This window comes from Prionailurus bengalensis, chromosome E3 (assembly GCF_016509475.1).
Source record: "Prionailurus bengalensis isolate Pbe53 chromosome E3, Fcat_Pben_1.1_paternal_pri, whole genome shotgun sequence".
NCBI classification, from domain to species: Eukaryota; Metazoa; Chordata; class Mammalia; order Carnivora; family Felidae; genus Prionailurus; species Prionailurus bengalensis.
Window position 1 is genome coordinate 39544433 of NC_057357.1, and position 19927 is coordinate 39564359.

Below are 19927 nucleotides of genomic sequence, written 5' to 3' on the forward strand. Positions count from 1 at the left end.
TCAGCGAGCGTCTACACTCTACATGCTTTTTTATTACAAGACTACCGAGCATACGTGGAAAATTCATCATCCAGTAACTACGTCTACAGCACAAATATTTGAAAAAAAGAGAAGAAACAGATTCATTAAATTATATGATTAAATCATTGACCAAATAGAAAATTTATATAATAAAGCCAGAAAAAAAGTTGTAAAATATAGTTTACAATAATTATTCACATTCAAGGCTGTACATCAATACATACAACAACGTGGCCCCGAACATGAATTCAATCCAAATAATTCATATATTAGATTTTAAATAACACAGACTGAACTAGAGGCCAACAATAGCCAGCAAATAACCTTATATAAGAATAAAAATACAAAAGTGTATATCCTAATATCATTGCATTATTTGTTTTCGTAAGTTTTAAATTTTTGCTTTGCCTGTACATCACAGTTACAGCTACAGACCAGGTAGAGAATTTTATACATGTCCTAACTGACTGCCACCAACCTGAAAGACAGCTAACATACTACTGATTCATCCTATTTTGTGTTAAGGAACAGCTACAGCAGCTCTAAAAACTGCAAAAATTTTTGTCAATGTCCAATCAAACTTCTGATAACGATAAAGAGGCTTTCCACCAGCAAAATGACCCCTTTTCGTAAGTCATTCTGCCAGATGGGTTAGACGAGGATGGATCACGCACACAAAAAAAGGTCTGCCTTCTATAAAAAGTTCCGTGTACATGAAGTTTGGTGTTTCTTCGTATTTGAAGAAATGGGTTCTGTGGAAAATTCAGGTATACGTGGAGGCACGGTCAGTTGCCCATCACAGCTGTCTCAGCTACAGACAGACAGGACTGCTCTTTCCCGGAACAGCTTCTTCCCCAGACCAGTTCTCCACAGGCAGCCCGAGTCACAACTCTGCAATCTTGGACCAGCAGCCTGCGCCCCTCAGAGGCTCTGGGAGTGACTCCCGCCCTGATTTAAGGCACCCGTCACAGAGGCTGCCTGAGAGGGAAGGGCTACATGAGTCCCCATCAGTTCACTTTAGCTCTGGGCGAGATGAAACAATGTGGAAAGACCTATATGGCAACATCTCCGAGAACAGTGCCCTCACCATACGCTACACCTCTTCACGGCAGCCGCAGCCTCCGCGGACCGGGCGGTGAGCACCCAGTCTGTGGACCGGCCAGGGCACAGGGGACTTGGGGTGTCAGAGGAGGGCAGGGAATCTCATTCTGCACAATCCAGCCATAATCTCTGGCGGACTCGAGCAGCACTGACCATGGCACCTAAAAAATCTCTCATGCACCTCTCCTCAGAATCAGTGGACCCCAAACTAAAGTGGAGAAATCAAGAATGAAACCAAATTGGGTGGTGTGGACTCGATGACCAGCAGACAACCCGAAACAGTGTGAGAGGTCCTTAAACCATGTCGGCCAGGACAATCACATTCCACAGTGAAAAGGCCTAGCCACTGCACGCTACTGAACCGCTAAGACCTTCTTACTGAGTCCCACCGTTTGGAGAGAATGAGGGCAATGAGATTTCTGCAAAACCCAACTGTCTACGTGGTCTCCTTCAAGTAGAGAATTTGCTCTTTTACTGATTCCGAACGGCCCAATGTACTGAGTGTACGAACTTGACTACAAATCATCCAGTAAGCACGTGGCAAGGTCAGTTCAACACTTTTCCCTCAGCTGACTGTGCAGATGCACATTCAGTACCATTGTGGACACAAAGCGCGAGCTTCTGACGAGATCACGGAGCACTGGACAGCCGCAGCAGCGGGGACGGGACGGTAACTAACATGCAAGCATAACCAGAGTCTTCAAGGAAAATAAGGAAATTAGCTTTTGAAAAAATCTGCCACAAATGGTCCTAAATAAGGATGTCATTTTAGCATTATAAAAAAAGAAAAGAGCAGTCTTATTAAAACATTCTACGGAACACACCCCTTACCAGAAACTGATTTGATCAGAATCCTCAGGACACAACCGAGGAGGCTCTGCACTGAACTCTGAGCATCTAAGCATCAGACGAAGACAGAGGAAGGACTAAAAAACCACCTTTAAAACAAACTCCTTAACCCAAAAACATGACTTCTAGGAATGGGGGGGAAGGGGGAGGTCAGAGTCAAAATCAAAGATTTAGGAAGATATTCATCACAGCATTATTTAAATAGTGAAAAACCAAAAACCATCTAAGTGTTTTACAACAGGGAAATGGTTAGATAAATTATGATAAAATTTATAACATTAAGCTCTACAATCACTGAAAACAATGTTTTTTTAATCATTGCTCATGACATGGAGAAATGCTTAAGATAAATTATCAAGTGAAAAAAGCTGAATGCAGAACAGTGTTTTATGTTCCCAGTTTAGTTTAAAAAGAAAACAAATGTGTGCATGGGGGGAGGGGAGAAGGTGGGCTATATACCAGAACGTTCACAGTGGTCTTTTCTGGGTTGGTAAGCCTACGGTTGATTTTTTTTTTTTTTTTTCCAGAAAACAAATGTTTTAATAAAGTATAGAATCACCTGGAGCCCCTGTGACAACACGCGGCCCTGGGCGCGTATGGGCCACAAATACCACAGCGTGGCCTCCGGGGGCCGGAGCAGGTGCGGGTGCCGTGAGCTCTGGCGTGACCGTGACAGGCATCTTTCCCGAGCAGGTCTGCAACAAACTCCTGAGAGCCAAGGTTCAGAAGCGCAGGTGCAATGCCGTGCCATTCACCAGGTGGGGGCTCTGTGCACCCGACGGGGCTGCAGGCTACCACCACCCACCACCCGCTCTCCTGGTGAGGTCCACACAAAGAGGGCAAGAGACAAGTGCACCCAAACCTGGCTTCCTGGAGTGCCCAGAGAGGGACAAGGACAGCGGGCTGTACGAGCCCACGCAGACCACAGCCCCGCTCCCTCCCCTCCATGCCAGCGAGGCCACACGGTGCGGGCAGGGCGGGCTCTGCTTGGCGGCTCTTCGGTTTGGCACTTACACTTCCCCTTGCCCTCTCGCAGCGGGACACACGGCTCCTGGATCCATCACACAGGGCATTTTCTTTCTCGCCTTAGGTACATCATTTGCATTTCCGTGTATGTCTGTGTACGTACTAGACTAACAGTTACGTCCACATCTTAGAATGTAAGGCACCTGCATGCCGGGACAGGAGCTCTAAGGACAAGCTGGATAAAACTAAAGCTAACACGAGTAAGCACAGGGTAGGAAAAGAGGAAGTATAGGCCTTAAAAAAGGGGGGGGGGGGAGAAGAAGGCTCTGAGTGAGAGGAGAAACGTAGCCTACAGGGAAGGGCTCAGCTGTCACTGGCTCAGGCAAGGGCAGTCACTTCAACTCTGTCAGCTGCGAGCTCGACCCCGAACCCCTCGTTCTCTGGTTTTGGAGGTTAAGATGGAGCTTGAGGGGTTAGCCCGGGAGGTAGTGGCGCCAACCAGGGAGAAGAAGGCAACGGCCGATGCGTCTCTCCCAGAGCGGCCCAGCTGAGTGCTCTTGGGAAAGCCCGATACCGGCTCTGCTCGGGTCCCTGTAACCAGATCCCAGGATGCTGTGCAGGAGCAGGCCCCTAACTCTCTTAACGGCACAGCCACAGAAGCGGTGTGCTGACAGTTAAGTTATCGATATGGGGGAAAAGCTGCAAACGGACTTCCTGAAAGGGCCAAGCGAGACGGACTTTCTCAAAAGCAGGTGAACACAGGTAAGCTTTTTCACAAGCAAGAAAGAGGACGACAGGTTGACCTACGACTCCAGCCCAGAGCAGGGTCCTGCTCCCTGCGGTACCCCAAGGGCAAGCACGCCCAACACCTTGCCACCCACCTAGGCACACGCGCACTTGCTTGCTCACATAAGGCTCGGCTCTAGTGCAGAGCAGCACACGCAGCCAGGGGGGGAAGCCATCGGCAAACCTGGCAGCGTCTCTGCTCCCAACCACCACCCGCCCCCGCCTCCTGCGCTGCCCTGAGGCGGGACCGCCGCAGCCACGCACTCCTCCCAGGCTAACCAGTTTGAGAAGAACCTCTTTTCTCTGGATTTGGACTGCTTGTCAACACAGGGCAGCAGATGTTTTTGCTCCAGACAGGCGGAGGGTCGAGGGGGAAATGGGCAGCGGGGGACGGTGGTGGATCTTTTCCACGGGAGCCTTCCGCTGGTGCCTTCCTAAAAGCCTTAAGGACACCTTCATCCCCTGGGGACAGAGGTGTGTCTGTGAGCAGCCTGCAAGCAGAGGGGCCTCCCCCTCTCCGACAGGGGACTGAGGATCGCCCTCCAGGGACAACCTGAGCAGGGAGAGAAATGCAGAGCAGTGACCACCAGGCCAACAGGCATTCTCTGCCCAGGGACTGGCAGCAAAGAAAATCAAAGGACCGGTAAATCCTGGACCCCCCCCCCCCCCCATGGCATACAGCTTCCTGCTGCCTCTAAGGAACACAAGGAAGAAGCCTGAAACCAGGGAGCGAGCAGGCGGTATGCTAGGCCCCAGTGTGGCGTTCCTACCCCTCGTGCAAGGCGAACGTTTTCTTCCAGGCAAGGTCCACATCTTGATGGGGACCAGATGACCTGGCAGCACGAGGCGGCTTTTAGACCCTCGCCACCGAGATGTGCAAGCGCTCAGAGTTTCGCCAGGAGAACGTTCGATCGCGACGGAAAGGGTGCATGTGGCAGCCGGGAGCCTGCTGGCGCCCGGAGTCTCTCGGCCCTACCGAACCGACCAGGGGGAGGCCTGCAAAGCTCGCCCTCTGAAAAAACTCTCAGGAGGAGCTCACCGAGCGGTGCCTCCCTACATCTGCCCTGCCACCCTGGCCTCACACGGAGCAGGACGGAGCACTAACTCCGGGTGCGGCCGGGTGCCCACTTCTGCCAGTGCTCTTTCTGGGCACCGGCCTGGTTTCCAGCCCCACAGGGCCACACCGCCTGGAAGGCTGTTCGGTCGGAACACCCCGCTGGCACCCTCCAACCTCAGCATCTCACCCCGACGGCCCGGGCCACGTCTCACCACCTGGAGCCTGCCCGCCACACGCAGCCCACAGAGCGAGCACTCACAGCCACAGAAATCTCACAGCCAGAGCTGCGTGAGAAGGCAAGCAAGGGGCCCTGCTGGGGCACAGGGGGCATCAAGTAGGGACGTAAGAAAGGGAGCACGCGGACCAAAGCCAAGAACACTCCCAGCCCGCAGAGACCAAGGCCAACTCCCGGCGGAGGGTATATGGCTCCCTGCCGAAAGGGTTCTGCGACAGCCTCGGGGCGGAAAGAGCCCAGACACACACCCCATCCCCTCGGCCACAGGTGACCAGGGCGTGTGGTGCAGAGCTGGTGACTCGAGTCTGTTCCACTCGCCCGGGAGGGAATCAGGCGGACGTGCACGGTGCCGGGTCCCCGTGGCGAGGAGAGCTTGGGGAGCCTCCACAGAGCACAGAGAGCAAGCAAAGCGACCCTGAATTCCTTTTCGTTATTGGTTTTGTTCTTTGTGTGGTTGGGTATTTTTTTCTTCTTTTCTTTTAAATAAAAAAGCTGCAAGGTTCCGCCGTCTGCGTCCCCCTTGAGATGGCTGGCAGGTGGTCTGGAAGCGTCCCGATGGCGGCGAGCCGCGCTGGGGCACGTGTCCTGGCAGCGAGGGCAGCAGCCTCGGACGTGTCACTGCACGGCGGCATCCGGGTGGCTCTGGTACCTGTGTCTCCACACTTCCTGGATCTTTTTGCACCATTTGTGAGCATTCCCACTCGGGTCCATCAGGTAATACGTCCTGTTCGGCTGTGGAGACAAAACCGATTTAATGAACCCGAGGGAATCCCGCCAAGACCAGCACCTCGACCTGTCGTGAGAGAGACCAGGAGGCTGTCGTCAAGCTACAGCCATGGCCAATGCCGGTGGAAGCACGCGAGCATGTGGGGTTTTCCTTCCCATATGTGCAGCCCTCACCTCTGCAGGAAGGGTCACAGACCCCTTAGAAAGACAAGCTGGCCCAGCTCAGGGCTGAGCCGAGAACATGGGGTCCCCGGGACACAGGAAAGGGAGAAACACCAGCCCCTCAAAGGAGAACCCGGAGAGACAAACTCACCGTGTGGACAAAGAAGGTTTTAAAGTTCTTCGCCTCTGGTCGGAGTTCTTGTGACCACGGAATTTCGCCCTTCAGGACTTTGTTGACAGGATCCACATAATACAAGTGTGGCCCTTCTGTGAGCAGGAGCTGTCGTCGTCGTGCAAACAAGCCCTGATGCAAAACGAAAAGAGGCTGCTTGTCAGGGCCCCGCAGTGACACCTCAGGGAGGAGGTGGCACATACCGCTGCCCCCGAGGCCAGGCCGTCAAAGCAGCTCCGGGCACCGGGCCCATTGCCCACCACCCGCCCACGCACTCAAGACACAGCCTCCCCACCACGGATCGGCCTCTCGTGTCACACAGGCGCAGGAGGAATTGAGTGCCCAGCCTGCCTGGCCTTCTGGAGCTGGATCCCAACATCCTCACTGGGCGTGCCGCCCCCACCCCCCCAAGCCCCCCCGTGGCTGCCACACGGGGCAGGGGCAGCGGCAGCACGGGCAGGCGAAGCCGAGCCGACTCTGCTGGCCCACCATCACCGCAAGGCCCCGTGTTCCTGACGGAACCCCTATCTGCTACACCGCACCGGGCGGTGTCTCCGGCACAGCCAGGAACGGAGACCGGGAGCCTGACCTCAAGAAGGGCCCGTGTCGGCAGATGGGAGAATGTTGGTGGGGTCTGATATTTTTGACACAATCCATTTAATTAATCCATAACAAGGTCACAAATAAATAACAACTTGGAAAAACGATTCTAATAAAAAAATAGACAACTCGTGAAGATATGAAAACCCCGGTTCCGAGCCCGAAACGAGAGGTTGTATTTCTATTTTACCACAGCCTTCCTGTGTGGTTTCAAACGGCTTCCGCTGAGTGGCTGAGTCTTCCTTAGCCGTCAAATCTAGAAATGCTCTTTTAGAGAAAGGGAACCAAGACCAAGGACGCCGTGTGCAACCGAAGGAGGCCAGGCCACGACCAAGAGCAGACAGGGAGACAGGCAGCCGGTGGTGCGGCGGGAGTCAGACTTACCTTTCGCTTATCTACCGGACCCATCTTTAGTATCAAGTTATTTTCTACAAACTGGTGCCTATGAAAGGAAGAAAGCAAGAATGAGACGCTTGCCATGAGTCAGGGACGGAAATTCTCCCAACTCCGCTCAAAATGAACTTCCCGAGGGCATCTGTGAGCTTTGCTCAAGCCTCCTCACAGCCCCAACTCGCTCCGGTGACTCGTGAGGCCCAAGTGCGACGCACCGTGCAAGCAGGCCAGCATCCACTCCTGCCAGCACGGTCGCCTGCTGCTAACTCTTGCACAGCGGTATTCGCGCAGCAGCAGACAGGTGGCGGCGAGGCAGCGCTGCAGACCCGTACGGTGACACACGTCCTCTTTAATGTGAACAAAGCTGAGGCGAACACAGAGGCCCCCAGAAGGGTGGAGGCTGCTGAGAGTCAACCTCGGGATACTGACTGCTGGCCACGTGTTCCCTGCCCAAGCTGGGACCCCCGACTGGATACTCAGAAACCACCGAGTAGCTGAGAATCACAAATCCCTAAAATTAAAGTGCTGGACTCCGTCTGAGAACATCTTACTGGTAGGGGAGCCTAGGGGGGTGGGGGGGAGGGGCCTCAAGTAAGCATCCGACTTCAGCTCACGTCACGATCTCACGGTTCCTGAGTTTGACCCCCACATCGGGCTCTCTGCTGTCAGCACAGAGCCTTCTTCGAATCCTTTGTCCCTCTCTTTCTCCGCCCCTCTCCCACTCAAGTGTGCGCACGAGCGTGTGTGTGCTCACATGCGCGCGCTCTCTCTCTTAAAAAAGAAACCTTAAAAAAAAAAAAAAAAAACTTACTGCTGTTTCTACCATAGTAACAAAGCACTCCTAACCCAAATACGGCAGGAATTTGGAAGAGAAAAAAGCAAGAAACATGACTTTGACTTAACACAAATTATTAGCAAGTATGCTTCACTTTGACTCCTGGGAGTTTCAAAGATGTCGTGTTAATGTTGAAAGGTTATCTCTTTTGGTTAAAGTGAACAGTTGCCGGTTTCTGTTGTGTGTGACTTTACGGAAATTCTTGGTCTGGGGGACCTACTGGAGAACATAGCGTTTTATGTTTGAAAAGGCATAAAACAACTGTTACTTCAAACAGTGACAGTTTTACCATTCTGTATCTGAGCCGGGGCGCACACGGGACACCTAGTATGTGTGCGAGGCCAGCCAAGCTGGCAGACTAGTATTCTCCCACCAGGCTCAACTGGGCCCGAGAAGTGCCCCCAGACTAACCCAACCACACCAGCGCCCGCTCCAGAGCCCGCTGTGGCCCCAGACTACTTCTAAGGGGACGTAGCAGCATGTGGATTTGTAAAACTAAACAAAATTTTAACGAAAAAACTGGTCTATGAGGAAAAGCGCAGTACCTCCCTCTCAAAGTACTTAAAAACAAAGCCAACAAACAAAAACAAGACTTGGAAGAGGAGATATAATGATCTCGTGCAGCACGGAAATACACGCATCAAACAGAAAGCCTCTTCTAGTCAACAAGGCCCAACACAGAGCAATTGGATGTGACATTCAGGACCACAAATAATACGGGGAGACTTGAATTAAATTACACTGGGTGCGGAGGGGAGCTCAAATTCAGCCCAGGCTTGTGAAGGATCCCACCGCCAAGCCCTCCGGGCAGCCGGGCCGCAAGGGCACCGGGCTGAGGGCGCCAAGACACCAGGGAAGACGAGCAGGAAAGAAGGAAAGACATGGCCTCACGGCATCTTCGCAGCCTCATGTGGGTCATCATGAGACAGAATAAAATATTCTGGTTTTCCCCGAGCTTGAGAAACTAGGGAAGATTCTTGTCGAGGTCAGTTAACTCTGATCCCAGGTCACCAGAAGACCCAAAGCGATCCAGCTCCTGCCAAGGGAAGAGCAGGGAAGGAAGGGCCTGCAAGGAGGAGTTACTTTGTCAGTAGCGGCCAGGACCAGGCGAGCACAGAAAGCACCTCTGAATGCACACCAACCAACGTGAACAAGGAGACCAGATGGAGAAACCTTCCGCAAACCAGGGTCAGCACATGCACCGCACAGAGCACAAAGTGGCAGGAAAGGCTCAAAGCTTCAACAGAAAACTGAGCAAAGGACACAAGCTAGAAATTCCGAGAGAGAGAAAGTGACCTCGCCACATTCTCAACAGCCCTAAATAAACCAAAAGCTCCCCTTCGCGCGTGCCCTACTGGGGTGCCCTGGCATGTGTGCGAGCGCCCCGGGACAACTCTGGAAAGGGACGCTCCCGCATGGCACCGGTGCCTATGGCCCTGAACTCAAGGCCCGCCAAACGACAATCTGGAAATCGTGTACTGAGAGGTGAGCCTACTCCCGGCTACCGGCCCTCAGGAAGTAAAGAAAGACAAGGAGCAGGAGCACAAACAACCCCAATGGTGTTTCTGCACCAGTGAAACTGAAGTCACGGCACCGGCTCAGCCACAGAACATCGTGGCACTGTAGGGAAGCCCCTTCCTCATCCCCGTGGTGAGGACCCCACGGACACACCCCATGGAGGGGCCCGCCCGACTGCGCGGACCAGCACGCACCTTCCCTGCCACACGTGTGTAAGCAGGAGGCATGGAGCCACACGGCCTGGGGTGACAGATGGCGCCGGCTGACTGGACCCAGTGGCTGCGCTGAAATGAACCCGAGGCAGGACGCAGAGGGTCCGAAGCTCCATTACGAGCACAAGTGCCACAACCCAGTCGCGCAGCACGCTCACCCAGGCTTACAACAGGCTGCTGGGGCTCTCCTTTGAAAAGTTTAAGTACTTAAGGCATCGCTTTGAGTTTTTTCCTTCCAACAGTCAATTCCCGCTCCCCCAAAAAGGCACCCCCAACTCCTGCACGAGGCACCTTTCCCCTCTCTGGCCAGCGGCACGTGCCCCTGCACCCCAGAGCCCGGGACTCTCGGAGCGCGGTCGGCAGGCAGGCGGGGCTTCACCGCAGCCCTGCTCCACACACAGGGACGCTCATTTCTCGAAGGGTGATGGGGTTAAGACGCTCCTTCCTGATTCCACAGCCACGGTTCTCTCCTCCTCACACTAGCCCAGCAGCACCCCCTATACCCCGAAAAGATCATTTTCAAGGATGCAAGCCTGAGGCCACAAGCAAGCCTGAGCCATTTCAGTGCACGGTCGCACCCAGGAGAGCCAAGCAGGACCGCCAGAACCCCGACGTGGCTCTCCTGACCGCCTCAGGAAGGCTCCCACACTGGGCTTTGACACAGGTGACGGAGGAACAAGTGACCGTGGCCAGCTGGCTCTACAACATTAGCTCTCGGGACCCCTTTACACCCTCAAACTTTACGGAAGATCCCGAAGAGACGTCCTTTATATGGGTTTTAGCCACTGATATTTATGTAGGAGAAATTAAGACAGAAGCATTTTCAAATATTTATTTAATTCGTAAGATACAAAAATAAACCCATCACATACTAACATAAACACCATTTTTATTCAAGAGTAACTTTTTTCCAAAACGAAGATAATTAACGCAAAGCATGAGCCTGCTGCACATTTGACAAACCTCGTTAGCACGTGGCCTCACATCGAGAGCGGGGGGCTCCGGCCTGCCTCCGCCTCCGCTCGGCCAGTGCGGCTCCTGCCAGGTCCGCTGCCGTGCGGAAGCGGAGTCCCCAGCAATGGGCGTTTCGGGCCCTGGGACCCTGCAGCTCATTGGGGCACCTGGCACTCTGAACGGTTCTGCCGCCCTGACGCGATTTTACGGCGGCACACAGCACTCACCTGAAAGACGGTGGTTCGCTGGGTTACGACGGAGACCTTCTCAGTGCTGACAAATTCAACATATTACCATCGCTACTTACCTCCTCAAAAAAAGGCTTGAAGCACTGGGAAGATGGCAAGCTCACAGAAACAGATAACGTTTCCCAAAATTCTAATTCCGATTTTATCACTGGTAACAAACATTGGCAGCTGTCAGTCTTGACAGGCTCATGCCGCTCATCTCCCAGAAAAAAGGGCCAAACGGCCCAGTGGGAACGGCCATCGTTTGCCAGTAAAACTCTGTGGTGAAAACGGTCTTCACGGAACGAGAGGGGGTCGGACTCCCGGCGCCAACCAACAGCCAAAGGCTCGGCCTGAGGCGGCTCACAGCTGGGTCGGCGGCAGAGACGTTTCCCGCACACTTCCCGCTGCGCTATGCACACGACTAACAAAACCAGAGTTTGGTGATGACTACTCACAAGTGAGGAGGGGTTCTTCCCTCGCCATGAGCGCGTGCTGGCCGTAGAGAGCCCAGGTGCTTGCGCACGGCTAGGTGCCACGGCCTGGATTCGTGACCTGGCACCCGTGGTCTCACCCACCGCTGCCTCTGCACCACGGCACACCTGTCGACGCGTTTGTTCCAGGACAGACAGTAAGAGTCACAAGAGGCACTCCGGGCAGCTCCTGCGCCCGCGGAAAGACACGACGCACGCCGCCGACTCGGCCGCCTCTGCGCGGCTCTTCTGGCTGTCTCTCCGCTGCCACGGCGGTGGCGCTGGGGGCAACCGGACCACCACCGGTAAGATCACGGCAGCGGACGTGGCCCAAGTTGGAGCGGCCTGTGCCGTCAACACTCTGGGAGAGTCTCTCGCTGACCAACTTGCCCTGGTCGGGATGTTTCGGAAGATGAACTCAAAGGAGAAACGCTGGGTCTGCCACGCGGGAGCTTCTTCCTTCACACACCTGAGACTGTGGCCGACAGAAGACTCTGGTCACCGAGACCGGGCCTGCGGTGGTGGCTGCAGGGGTCTGTCAGCAGGAGGGAGAGGGATGGCTCGGTCTAGGCCAGAGGAGCGTGAGCGCCTTCAAATCCACCGTTCCACCTATAGTCAAGCTGTGTCGTGATTGTGGTTTCCAACCCAGTGGATATTCTCCTACGTGACCTGGAAACTAAGCGGTCCACCCGGACACCGTTTGACGGGAAGTGGGTGTAATCTGGATTCCGTGAGATTTTGCTATCTTCCAACTGAAAACCTGGCCTTCATCCCAGCAGCAGCCACGGATGGATTCTGGGAGAATGTGGCAACTCTTCGTGTGGCTGTGTGGGGTGAACGTGGCAGACTTTTCTCTCTGGGAACCGAATCCAGAAATGGGAGCAGACAATGACGGTGAAAACTGGAAGAGACCTCCTAGGATGGCGGTTGAGGGTGTCTACAAAGTCTTCGAGCTAAAAGGACACAAACCGCGTTACTGGATTGGCGTGGCAGATCTCACTGAATCCATGCTGAAAATCTATCCAGGACTCCTCTGGTGTCGACGGCGGTGAGGGGCACGTGTGGCACTGACGAGGGAGTCTTCCTGAGTCTTCCCTGTGTCCTGAATGCTGGGGGATTAACCAGTGTTATCAATAAGGAGCTGAAGGATGGTGCGGTGCTCAGCTCAAGAAACGTGCAGAATCTGTGGGACTTCAGCTTCCAAGCCGTAGAGATTCAACACGACGGTGGGATTTAACTGCGAGCGTCTAGTTTTCATCCATGTGCAAGGATCACAGTTTGCTTTTCTCTTCCTAAATATGCGAATCTGGGCTCACAGACTCAAAGCCAACGCTTGGCTTAATGCTTGCAATACAAGCAGTATCTGGGGATTCATCCACATGTGAGGCAAAAGTACAACTCGCCGGGAGGGATGCAGCCATCTCTTTAACCCAGCGAGCCGCCGCGCCACGGCCTGTGGCGGCACCAAGCCTCTTTACCTGTCACCCAGTAGCAGCCACGGCCCAACGCTCGTTGGTCTCTGAGCTTTCACATACATGCACTTCTCCAGCCTGGACAACGTGACTTCTCTGTAAGATGCCACAGTGGCTTTTTTTTTTTTTTAATGTTTATGTGTTTTTGAGAGAGAGAGACAGAGCATGAATGGGGGAGGGTCAGAGAGAGGCGGAGACGCAGAATCTGAAACAGGCTCCAGGCTCTGAGCTGTCAACACAGAACCCGACGCGGGGCTCAAACTCACGGACCGTGAGATCATGACCTGAGCCGAAGTCGGACGCTCAACCGACTGGGCCAGCCAGGCACCCCAACACAGTGGCTTTTTATTAATGTGTGGCACTGAAAGAGCTCCTTGTGTACAATTACAACACAAAATTCCTTTACTGTTAAAACTCCGAATGAGGGGCCTCGGAGGCTGCAGCCTCACTGGCGCCAGGACAGGATGCCAAACATTCTGCTCAGAGACACGACCCGGAAGGTACTGACACCCGTGGGTATGCGGTAGCTCCTGCAGTCCGGCCCAGGTTCCGCGGGCGGCCCGCTCCCTCTCTCATAGGCAGGGCCTCCTCTTCAGTCCCTTCAGACGTAGGTGGGGCTGCTATGGATCAAGAAAGCAGATCATCTCCCTTTTTGAGGCGATGATTCCTACTTAAATGTGGAAGACAGGTGATAAACGTCCTTTTATTTTAGACTACATCATCCGAATCTAAAATAATAGTTTCAGGAGCGCCCTGATGGCTCAGTGAGCTAAGCATCTGACTCGGCTTAGGTCACGATCTTACGGTTTGTGAGTTCGAGCCCCACATCGGGCTCTGGGCTGACGGCTCAGAGCCTGAAGCCTGCTTTGGATTCTGTGTCTCCCTCTCTGCCCTTCCTCCAGCTCGTGCTCGGTCTCTCTTTCTCAAAAATAAAATAAACATTAAAATTTAAATATGGAAAAAGAATAGTTTCAGATAAAATTCAGAAATGTTTTTCACAAATTTTAAAATTTTATTGCAAAAAAAGTCAGCCAAGTGTACTCAGATCCTGTCGGGTGTCTGTGTAGGCACAAGGAAAACTTCACAATTTCACAGCAAGGATTTACTGGATGGCACGGAGTTACAGTAATGACAGCAGGTGTAACTGAAGACAGCCACTAAGAGCGCAGTAGAAATACTGAGAATTCACTAAATTTCTAAAACTGCACCTACTTCTACTGTAAAGCTACTTCTTCAGAAAATACAAAACAAGCACACAGTCCAAAACCCACGTCACCGTACAGCGTGGGGCCCCTGAAGAAGTGCAATGCCCGCTCACAGAGAACGGGAAGGAGAGAGCACACACCATCTCAGCGGTATCACACAATTAGCGGTACGCCCTGCGCGACCTACACCGGGAGCCACGGTTCCTAAGAACGAAGTGTTTTTGACAGATCTCGCGCTGGCCAAATAAAGGGTGCCTCAAAGCTCCTGCCATCACCAGGTTCCAAATAGGCCTGAACCTGGAGAAAAGGGAAGAGAAGCCGGAACAAAGAGAGGCACGGCAAGAGGCCTCGGCAGGGCCCAGAACCTGGACAGAAGAGCCGCAGGAAACGCCAGAGGCAAAGACACACGGTTTTCTGGGGAGTAACCCCGCGCCTGCAACAGAGCGAGCCCTCGTCAGGGACCCCAGCACGAACGGCCCAGGATGCTGATGCTCCCGCACAAGCCGGCATGAAGGCGTGCAGAGAGTGCGCGGCCCGGCAGTGCTCACACTGCTTGGACCAAAGCCCCTTCCTCCCTGCTCGGCACACACTCCTAAGCGATACCACCTGAGAAAAGACAAACTCCAGAGAAGTGTAGAGTATTCCAGTTTGCCAACATCACCGTCACTTTTTCTAGAAACGATAATTTCTAATGGTACAAAATCCCAGCTTCACCACGCGCTCCCCTCTGGGCCCTGCCTTCTCACTCCTCCACACTCTGGCCCAGCCCAGCCCTCTGATCGCCCACCTTCTCCCTCCATCCCCACTCCTACCCCTACACATCTCCCCACCCCATCCCCAAGGTGGACTCCCCTCTGCCCAAGTGAAAGGTGAAACCATAAAAACACATCAAGAAAATGTCAGGGTACAGACACTCTTCTCAACATGACTAAGGTGGAAAACAAAATGAAAACAGACACATGTGACTTTGTAAGAATTTGTAACTTCTATTCAAAAATACACACAACGTAACTGGAAAAGATAATGCAAAGATAACTGAAAAATGTGTGCAAAACAGGCAACAAAAATATTCTTCATGTCTATGGCTGTCAGAAGTCAATTTCAAAAAGATGGAAAACGTACAAGAAGAAAAACAGCTAAAGGACATACAATACCTCAAAAAATAAATACAAATGACCAACGAACACAGATGATGATTGCCTCAGTAACAATACAAGTGCAAGTTCCCATGAGCCCACTTTTAGAGCATCAAATGCGTAAGGCGAGGCAAGAGAGCTGGGAAACGGGGGTTCTGGGCACTGTGGACACAACGCATGTGCACACCGCCACCCCATCTGCCATCCCAGGGCTCCTCTTTTAAGAAATACCCAGGCACGTGGGAAAAGCTACACGCGAATGACGATCTGCAATAGCTAAAACTCTGGAAGGTCCCACACGCCTCACCAGGGGGCGGTGGTCATCCAGTCTGCCACGAATCCACAGCATCGGATCACGGGCAACGGCAGGACTGCCCGCTCAACCCCAAGGGCTACAGCCCCGACAGGCTGAAACCCACTCATCCCCGGGCCCGACACCTCCAAACACCCGTTTCAAGCTGGACCCTTTGAGGGCCCTCGTTTGCAGAGCACGCAAGGCAGCGAGGGAGGTGTGAGGCGGTGGGGGCCTCGGCAGGCAGCGGCGACGAAGGCCGGGTGCCCCGCACCGGTCAGTGGAGCGCGGCTTACACCTGCGAGCTCTTACCAAGGATTGCCGCTGGCCTGCTTCTCCAGCAGGAGCCTCTTCTCGTCTTGGGAAAACTGGAGGTCCAGCTCAAAAGAGTTAGTGTCCAGGTCATGGATGTACTGCTCGATGTTGCTGCCCGCCGCTGGCGGCAGGCCTGCGTCCAAGGCGGGCAGGCAGTGTGACGACGAGGACGTGGACACTTGCATGCAGCCAAACTGGCTCAGGAGGTTGTCATACTGCAGAGAGAGGAGGGGAGAGTGACAGCCGTGCACCACTCCCCTTGGGCCCGCAGCCCACACCCTGGAGGCCCGGAGGCCCCCGCGGCAGCTCCGAGTCCTCCTGCGCTGGCCGGCCGCCACGGAAGTGGGCGGGGCCGGAGGCTGCCAGGTCTGGTCTTGCTCCCGACGGGCGAACCTAACCCCCAGCCTCCGAACCCAGGGAGGGGAGACCCAAGGCCTGGGGCCTGCTGACCTCTGCAAGGCCCGTGCTGCCCTGACCAGAGGGGCTAGGAGGAGGGACGGGTGGCCACCTGGGGGCACCCTCTTGTGAGCTCACGAGCCCTCCTCCTTTGGCCCCGTGGCTCTACGTTGCTGAGTCTGTGGTTGTCACTGTATTCAATTTGACTCGATTCAATTCAACTCGACTGTGCTCATTTTTTAAAAAAAATTCCTTTTAACTGCAGCAAATATTCATTAAGCTTGATACAAAGTTGTCTGCCACTCTGGACAAAGCCACAAACCGGTGGGGACACAAAAACGGATGTACTCACAAATGTGCCGACCAGGCACAGCCTGCACACCCACATGCCCCTGGGGCCAGTGACAGGGCCAGAGAACCCCTAGCGAAGACCTGGGAAGAGAGGTCACCCTGGGCAGCCTTCTCCCCACAGCTGCAGGCCCCACGCCCGGACCCCACCGCAGCCAAGTACGAGGGGGAAAAAAGCCACTGCCAATGGCTAAGAGTCAGCGTATCTTCCCGGTGCCTCCAGAAAGGACCCGGCTGCCCCCCACAGAGCTGGGCCTCAGAGCCAGGCCCCCTCGTGCAGACCCTGCAGCCTTGCTGCCCAAGCAGCCTTCTCCCTAGGGCTCACATGGCACAAACAGCAGTCTCAGTCCCACCGTACCGGCTCCTGGCTGGGAGTGACACCGGGACACTCCCATAGCCCTTCACTTAAGGTCTTCTTCTGGCACATTCTCTGCTTCTGCTCTGTGAGGAACTGCCCAGCCCAAGACCGCCTCTGCTTAACATTCCAAAGTTTATACAGGCTTCCGTGAGCCACCCCAGGTGTCTCAGGGGGCTGCAAGGCCAGTGAGACGGCTGCCTCCATCAACTCCACTTCTGAAACAGGAAAACTGAGGCTCAGACCTCCCCCAAGGCCACATCCTACTAGCTAGCACCACATCAGAACCGGTCCTCTAAGTCCTTCGAACGCAGCAGCCCCTCTAGTCTTGTCACAGAGCTGTAGGCTTCCCATCACCACCGTCGCTGTGTGGGTGATTCCTGTCTGGGGGGCTGCACTGCACTGCACTGCTCCCCGTGGAAAGCTCCAGATGCCGTATCTCAGCTCTCTGCTCTTCTCTCCTCAGCAGGCCTACGACAACCCACAGCACAAAACACAGGCCCAGAAAGAATGTGTGACAAGGGGTGCCACTGGGCTGTGCACAGTAAGGAAACTGCCCCGGCTGGTCCGGCCCAGAGCACTTCTCCAGGGGCACCACACCCGGCACGCTCACTCCAGAGCCTAACCGCCAGCACTACCGTTAGCACCCCAGGGGGTTAGGGACACGCAAGAGAACCGAGTGCCTGCTTCTTCCCTCCCTGAGCAGAGACCATTCCCTGCTACTCACCCCCAGATGGAAGCCCCCTCACTGCTGAAAAGGACCCCAGACTCTCTCGGAGCCCCTCGAGGGAAAACTTGCCCCCGAGAGGCTGTCAACACCCGCAGAAAGGGAAGGCCCCCTCCTGTACCTGGTATCTTTCCAGGCTTAAGTCTTTTTCCAGGCTCACTTAACTGTCCAAATGGCAAGTCTAGCATAGCGAGCGCTGCCTGAACCCCTTCCAAGGCAGCTTTTAAAGCAGAGGATGAGCCACTTAACAAAAAGTAAGCCATTAACAAACGGAGCTGGTTTTAAGATGGTAACACTCGAGTACCGAGAAGCCAGGGCTCTCAACACAGTGAATGCGATGAAACAGCAGAGGGCGTGCACAGGACACTCCAGGGTGTGCGCACACACAGCTCCAGAAAGCGGAGCACCCCAGGCACTGAGATCTGAGCCAGTCACGGCACGTACAGCTGCTTCAGAGCTGGTGGGGAGGGCACACCGCTTCCCTGGGACACCCCTGCCAAAGGCACTGGAGACCCCAACCCACCCCGACCGGCCATGGTTCGGGCAAGACGTCAGGCCAGGGGCAGAGTCCTGGGGCTGAGTCCCCTGCAGTCTGCACACATGGAGCCTGCGGACAGCTGAGGCCACCTTAGAGAGCTTCCCACAGCTGGCTCCCCTCAAGTCTGGGCACAAAGGATACTTGAGGATAACAAAAGGGTGAGGTTTTATTTACAACAGTAAGAGACAGAAGAAATTCAGTCTCTGAGAGATGATACAAGTAGTACCTTTGACTAAGCTCTGGGTGACTTTTAGATAAAATCTAGAGTCCGCCAATCAAATAAAGGAGAACTCGATATGTGGTCACTGGTTAGGATAAGCCACAACAACAGAAGCTAAACAATGAGAATGGATGATCGGTGAGAACAGAAACACGTGAAATCCTATTTAAATACGAGGATCACAGTAAAGGGTGAGGAGGGAGCACAGGACTGTCGGTGAGCTGGTCACCCAAGGTGCGAGACAGGTGCCCTGTGGCTCACTGCACTCCTCTGCCCACTTCCGTGTTTCACACCCTCCAGAAGAGAAGCTCAAAGAACAAAGTATACTTAAGACCCCTGCTTCTCCCAGGCACTAAAAGCCAACAGTGACCCATGTCCATCCCGAATGCCATGTCTCCAAAAAGTTCAAAGCAGGAGCATCCTGGGCTTCTCTCGGAAAGTTAAGTATTCCAGAACGTCTGTAGACACCCGATTATAAAGACACCAGCCAAAAGCCGAAGACAGAAGCCTACCGGGAGACTCAGAACCCCCAAGCCAAGGGGGACGGTGTGCAGGGTATTGCTCCCACTGCTACCGTCTCCCTGCCCCAACACCGGGCTCCGATGTGAATCGTCTGGGCGAAAATTAACGACAGGAAATAAGAAAAGGAGACTGCCCTCACCCTCCGGCAGATGTGCAGGCGGGAGCCTCCTCGGCCCCAGCACTGGGGAGAAACTCTGACCCTGGCCACCAAGTGTTCAACCACCAACAGATCAATGCTGGCTTCCCCTCCAGCCGTGCACCCCACAGGCTGGACTCCCAGGGCCCACGGCACAACTGCACACAGCACAGCACGTGCGATTCCCCTCAGCTGGGCTGTTCCTGACACACACGTACTCCCCGACACCAGACACAGAAGCACCCCCCCCACACACACACACACGGACACACACAGACACACACAAAGACACAGAGACACACACGGACACACACACACACACACACACACACACACACACACACACACACACCCCACACCCGGACACTGCGTGCGTGCCACCGGCTTACATTCCCGTAGCAGTCCTCGTCATCTTCCGACATGGCCGGCAGGTAAGCGGTGAGCTTAGGAGGCGTCTGATGCTGCAGGTTTTCCCACGAGATGGACTCGAAGAAGGGGTGAGCCTGCAGAGGGCCGTACCCTCCCATTTCCTCGCAGCCTAATCTCTTCGTGGCATCTAAAACCTGAAACAGAAGTCAAAACGAGTCAGTGTCCGGAACAAAGACTAATCCTGACCGACAAATTCTTTCTGCACACTCTTCCCAATTCCCATCTCTGGCCACAGAATGGCCCCACGGCCCGCCCCGCCCCGCCACCACCCCACAGAGCGCCGGGGGGGGGGGGGGGGGCGGACGGCGGACTCACCCCCTGGGCGGCTTCTCCTCTCTCCAGCCTCTAGCCTTCCCCCCCCCGGACAGGTGAAAATAAATCAGAACTTAACGAATAACAACAAGTGTTCCTGGGGCGCCTGGGTGGTTCAGTCGGTTAAGCATCGACTTCAGCTCAGGTCATGATCTCACAGTTTGTGGGTTCAAGCCCCGTGTCCGGCTCTGTGCGGACAGTTCAGAGCCTGGAGCCTGCTTCGGATTCTGCGTCTCC

The 19927-nt window shown here is 54.4% G+C and overlaps 1 protein-coding gene and 1 pseudogene across 5 annotated transcripts in view; one reads left to right on the plus strand and one right to left on the minus strand.

Moving 5' to 3' along the window:
• Positions 1-12: 12 nt before the first annotated feature.
• Positions 13-19927, minus strand: part of PDPK1 (3-phosphoinositide dependent protein kinase 1) — an 82393-nt gene continuing 62478 nt past the window's right edge. For all 5 annotated transcript variants that reach the window (XM_043560871.1, XM_043560870.1, XM_043560867.1 and 2 more), the window contains exons 10-14: positions 19339-19512; positions 15705-15922; positions 7060-7117; positions 6055-6207; positions 13-5747 (exon numbers count right to left, since the gene is read on the minus strand). In XM_043560871.1, coding sequence (XP_043416806.1) covers positions 5631-5747; positions 6055-6207; positions 7060-7117; positions 15705-15922; positions 19339-19512 — 720 coding nt within the window. In that variant the 3' untranslated portion in view covers positions 13-5630. The remainder of the gene's footprint in view (positions 5748-6054; positions 6208-7059; positions 7118-15704; positions 15923-19338; positions 19513-19927) is intronic.
• LOC122472045 lies at positions 9319-12524 on the plus strand (annotated as a pseudogene).